This window comes from Theropithecus gelada, chromosome 4 (genome assembly GCF_003255815.1).
Source record: "Theropithecus gelada isolate Dixy chromosome 4, Tgel_1.0, whole genome shotgun sequence".
Taxonomy (NCBI): Eukaryota; Metazoa; Chordata; class Mammalia; order Primates; family Cercopithecidae; genus Theropithecus; species Theropithecus gelada.
This window is the reverse complement of record NC_037671.1, coordinates 33360075-33365444: the sequence shown is the minus strand read 5'-3', so window position 1 is coordinate 33365444 and position 5370 is coordinate 33360075. Positions and strand designations below refer to the sequence as shown.

Sequence of the window (5370 nt, the reverse complement as noted above, 5' to 3'; positions counted from 1 at the left end):
CTTATGTTTTCATTTCTCTTGGGTATACGGTATACATAGGAGAGGATTGCTGGTTCATGTAATAACTTAATGTTCAACAATTTGAGCTACTGATAGCCTGCTTTCTGAAGGGGCTATGTCTCTTAAATCCCCACCAGCAAAGTGTGAGTGTTCTAGTATCTCCACATTCTCATCAACACTAATTATTACCTTTTCAATTATGGCCATTCCAGTGGGTGGGAAACAGTATCTCATTTTTGGGTTTATGTGCATTTCGCTGATGGTTAATGATGTTGAACATGTTTCTATGTGCTTATGAGCCTTTTGTATATTATTTATCTTATTATTATTTTATTTATTGTATATCATTATCTTATTATTACTAATATTATTATATTGAGTTACAACCATTCTTTATATATTCTAAATACAAGTCCTTTCCTTGCCAGATGTAAGATTTGCAAAAATTTTCTCCCATTCGATGATTTTCTTTTCACTTTCTTGGTGGTGTCCTTAGACTCACACATTTTTAATTTTGATGATGTTTGATTTATATTTTATTTCCTCTTTTTGCTTGTGCCTTTGGTATAATTTAAGATCAGTTATTTTTACCTAATCCAAAGTCATGAAGATATATACCTATGTTTTCTTCTAAGAGTTTTCTAGTGTTAAGTCTCACATTTAGGTCTTTGATACACGTTGAGGTAATTTTTATATGTAGTGTGAAGTAGGGATCCAGCTTTATTCTTTTGCATATGGATAGCCTGTTGTCTCAGCACCACTTGACGAAAAGATAATTTCTTCCCCCACTGAATTATATTAGCACCGTTTTCAAAAACCAATTAACTATAAAAGTGAAGAGTATTGCTGGGCCCTCAATTTTGTTCTGACTTCATTCTTTTTAATGCTGTTGTAAGTTGGATTTTTTAATAACATTTGTATTAATGCATTGATACTCTATAGAAGCACATTCAATTTTTGTGTTTTGATCTTGTAGCCTACTAATGTGCTAAACTCATTTAGTATTAGTAGTTTAGTAGTTGCTAAACTCATTTAGTGTCCAGATAAAATATGCACACTGCTTAGATGTGCATAGTTCAGGAAAACAGGCAGTGTTTGAGCGTCCGTGAAGAGCATTGGGTCTGCATGGAGCACTCGCAACTTTGAGGTGATGACTACAGGCTCCCGGTCGCAATAGACAGTAACAAACTCTGCTTCTTTGTATTCAGGAGATGTTCTGGACTCACGCAGGGAAACTCGGGCTAGGGAATGAAGATAATTTTAAATGCAACAACTCAGAGTCACAGATCCATAGTCTGGGAAAGTAAAACTTAGGAGCTTTGAGGGTTTAATTGTAATGCTGTTTTGACACAGGTCTTTTACAGATTGGAATTCTAATCATTCAGGGATTACCAATACTGTGCTACCTACTGTATTAATAAACAAAAAGGAAACTGGTCTCTATGAGAATCTCTATGTGGTGGCTTCAGACAAAACTTCACCAGGTTTAGAGAGAAAACCCCGGTCTCTACACCTCCATTCCCAGGGCGAGCTCACTCTCTGGCATCAAGTTCCCCGTGGTCAGTTTCCCTGCACAAAGGTCCAAGGGGAGAGGAATGGAGTCGGAGGCAGGGAGTCCAGTTCAGGGTCGGGGATTCCAGGACGAGTAGGGAAGGGGAAGGGGCTGGGTGCAGCCTGGGGGTCTCTCCCTGGTTTCCACAGACAGATCCTTGTCCAGGACTCAGGCAGACAGTGTGACAAAGAGGCTTGGTGTAGGAGAGGGATCAGGACGAAGTCCCAGGTCCTGGGCGTGGCTCTCAGGGCCTCGGGCCTTATCTGCATTGGGGGAAGTACTGGGTTGGGGATGCCCACTCCCCTAGTCTCACTTCTCCCAACCTGTGTCGGGTCCTCCTTCCAGGATACTCGTGACCCGTCCCCAGTTCCCACTCTCATTGGGTGTCGGATGTCTAGAGAAGCCAATCAGCGTCGCCGCGGTCTCAGTTCTACAGTCCCCACGCGCCCACCCGGACTCTAGAGTCTCCTCAGACGCCGAGATGCGGTCATGGCGCCCCGAACCCTCCTCCTGCTGCTCTCGGGGGCCCTGGCCCTGACCGAGACCTGGGCCGGTGAGTGCGGGGCCGGGAGGGAAACGGCCTCTGCGGGGAGGAGCGAGGGGACCGCAGGCGGGGGCGCAGGACCCGGGGAGCCGCGCGGGGAGGAGGGTCGGGCGGGTCTCAGCCTCTCCTCGCCCCCAGGCTCGCACTCCTTGAGGTATTTCAGCACCTCCGTGTCCCGGCCCGGCCGCGGGGAGCCCCGCTTCATCTCCGTGGGCTACGTGGACGACACGCAGTTCCTGCGGTTCGACAGCGACGCCGCGAGTCCGAGGATGGAGCCGCGGGCGCGGTGGGCGGAGCAGGAGGGGCCGGAGTATTGGGAAGAGCAGACACGGAAAGCCAAGGAGGCTGCACAGACTTTCCGAGTGGGCCTGCGGACCCTGCTCCGCTACTACAACCAGAGCCAGGCCGGTGAGTGGCCCCGGCCCGGGGCGCAGGTCACGACCCTTCCCCATCCCCACGGACGGCCCGGGTCTCCCCGAGTCTCCTGGTCCGAGATCCGCCTCGAGGCCGCGGGCCCCGCCCAGACCCTCGACCGGGGAGAGCCCCAGGAGCCTTTACCCGGTTTCTTTTTCAGTTGAGGCCAAAGTGCGCGCAGGGTGGTCGGGCCGGGGCGGGGCTCCGTGGGTGGGGCTGACCGCGGGGGCGGGGCCAGGGTCTCACACCCTCCAGTGGATGTTCGGCTGCGACCTGGGACCCGACGGGCGCCTCCTCCGCGGTTATCACCAATTCGCCTACGACGGCAAGGATTACATCGCCCTGAACGAGGACCTGCGCTCCTGGACCGCAGGGGACATGGCGGCTCAGAACACCCAGCGCAAGTGGGAGGCGGCCCGCGAGGCAGAGCAGTGGAGAGCCCACCTGGAGGGGACGTGCGTGGAGTGGCTCCGCAGACACCTGGAGAACGGGAAGGAGACGCTGCAGCGCGCGGGTACCAGGGGCAGTGGGGAGCCTTCCCCATCACCTCTAGATCGCCCAGGATGGCCTCCCATGAGGAGGAGAGGAAAATGGGATCAGCGCTAGAATGTCGCCCTCCCTTGAATGGAGAATGGCATGAGTTTCCCTGATTTCCTCTGAGGGCCCCCTCTGCTCTCTAGGACAATTAAGGGATGACGTCTCTGAGGACATGGAGGGGAAGACAGTCCCTGGAATACTGATCGGGGTCCCCTTGGACTCCTGCAGCAACTTTGGGCACCGTGAATTTTTCTCTCAGGCCTTGTTCTCTGCCTCACACTCAATGCGTTTGAAGGTCTGATTCCAGCTTTTCTGAGTCCCTCGGCCTCCACTCAGGTCAGGACCAGAAGTCGCTGTTCCTCCCTCAGAGACTAGAACTCTCCAAGGAATAGGAGATTATCCCAGATGCCTGTGTCCGGGCTGGTGTCTGGATTCCGTGCTCCCTTCCCCACCCCAGGTGTCCTGTCCGTTCTCAGGATGTTCACATGGGTGCTGCTGGAGTGTCCCATGAGAGATGCAAAGCGCCTGAATTTTCTGACTCTTCCCATCAGAACCTCCAAAGACACATGTGACCCACCACCCCGTCTCTGACCATGAGGCCACCCTGAGGTGCTGGGCCCTGGGCTTCTACCCTGCGGAGATCACACTGACCTGGCAGCGAGATGGGGAGGAGCAAACTCAGGACACTGAGCTTGTGGAGACCAGGCCAGTAGGAGATGGAACCTACCAGAAGTGGGGAGCTGTGGTGGTGCCTTCTGGAGAAGAGCAGAGATACACGTGCCATGTGCAGCATGAGGGGCTGCCAGAGCCCCTCACCCTGAGATGGGGTAAGAAGGGGGATGAGGGGTCATGTCTCTTCTCAGGGAAAGTGGGAGCCCTTCTGGAGCCCTTCAGCAGGGTCAGGGCCCCTCATCTTCCCCTCCTTTCCCAGAGCCATCTTCCCAGTCCACCATCCCCATTGTGGGCATCGTTGCTGGCCTGGCTGTCCTAGCAGTTGTGGTCACCGGAGCTGTGGTCGCTGCTGTGATGTGGAGGAGGAAGAGCTCAGGTAGGGAAGGGGTGTGGGGTGGGGTCTGGGTTTTATTGTCCCGCTGGAGGTTTCAAACCCCAGGTAGAAGTGTTCCCTGTCTCATTCCTGTGAAGCAGCATCCACATAGGGGCTAACCCAGCCTGGGGCCCTGTGTGCCAGCACTTACTCTTTTGTGCAGCACATGTGACAATGAAGGACGGATGTATCACCTTGATGGTTGTGCTGTTGGGGTCCTGATTCCAGCATTCACGAGTCAGGGGAAAGTCCCTGCTAAGGACAGACCTTAGGAGGGCAGTTGGTCCAGGACACACACCTGCTTTCCTCGTGTTTGCTTATCCTGCCCTGGGTCTGTAGTCATAGTTCTGGAAATTTCTTTTGGGTCCAAGACTAGGAGGTTCCTCTAAGATCTCATGACCCTGCTTCCTCCCAGTCCCCTCACAGGACATTTTCTTCCCACAGGTGGAAAAGGAGGGAGCTACTCTCAGGCTGCGTGTAAGTGGTGGGAGTGGGAGTGTGGAGGAGCTCACCCACCCCATAATTCCTCCTGTCCCACGTCTCCTGCGGGCTCTGACCATGTCCCGTTTTTGTTCTACCCCAGTCAGTGACAGTGCCCAGGGATCTGATGAGTCTCTCACGGCTTGAAAAGGTGAGATTCTTGGGGTCTAGAGTAGGCGGAGTGGGGGGCGGGGCAGAGGGTAAAGGCCTGTGTAATAGAGATTCTTTGATTGGGACGTTTCAAGTGTGTGGTGGGCTGTTCAGAGTGTCATCACTCACCATGACTGACTTGAATTTGTTCATGACTGTTGTTTTCTGTAGCCTGAGGTAACTGTCTTGTGTGGGACTGAGATGCAGGATTTCTTCACGCCTCCCTTTTGTGACTTCAAGAGACTCTGGCATCTCTTTCTGCAAAGGCATCTGAATGTGTCTGTGTCCCTGTTAGCATAATGTGAGGAGGTGGAGAGAGCCCACCGCTGTGTCCACCATGACCCCTGCGCCCACGCTGACCAGTGTTTCCTCCCCAGTCATCTTTCCTGTTCCAGAGAGGTGGGGCTGGATGTCTCCATCTCAGTCTCAACTTTATGGGCACTAAGCTGCAACTTCTTACTTCCCTACTGAAAATAAGAATCTGAATATAAATTTGTTTTCTCAAATATCTGCTATGAGAGGTTGATGGATTAATTAAATAAGTAAACCCTAGAATTTCAGAGAGCAAATAAAGACCTAAGAACCTTCCAGAATCTGCATGTTCGCTGTGTTGAGTCTGTTGCAGGTGGGGGTGGAGAAGGCTGTGAG

The 5370-nt window shown here is 52.3% G+C and overlaps 1 protein-coding gene across 10 annotated transcripts; it reads left to right on the top strand.

Annotated features, from left to right (window-relative positions):
- Positions 1–1034: 1034 nt before the first annotated feature.
- Positions 1035–4798, top strand: LOC112622403 (saoe class I histocompatibility antigen, A alpha chain). 10 transcript variants are annotated; one of them, XM_025382024.1, is made up of 8 exons: positions 1035–1180; positions 1470–1559; positions 2235–2504; positions 2749–3024; positions 3599–3874; positions 3979–4095; positions 4537–4569; positions 4676–4719. In XM_025382024.1, the coding sequence occupies exons 3-8, from the start codon at positions 2366–2368 to the stop codon at positions 4717–4719; spliced, it is 885 nt and encodes a 294-aa protein (XP_025237809.1). In that variant the 5' UTR covers positions 1035–1180; positions 1470–1559; positions 2235–2365. The 10 variants fall into 10 exon arrangements, with proteins under 10 accessions (XP_025237809.1, XP_025237811.1, XP_025237810.1 ...); XM_025382021.1 differs by lacking the exons at positions 1035–1180; positions 1470–1559 and adding exons at positions 2031–2105; position 4166 and having other exon boundaries at positions 3979–4106; positions 4549–4569; XM_025382023.1 differs by lacking the exons at positions 1035–1180; positions 1470–1559 and adding exons at positions 2031–2105; position 4166 and having other exon boundaries at positions 3979–4106; positions 4549–4573; positions 4680–4719.
- The last annotated feature ends 572 nt before the right edge of the window (positions 4799–5370 follow it).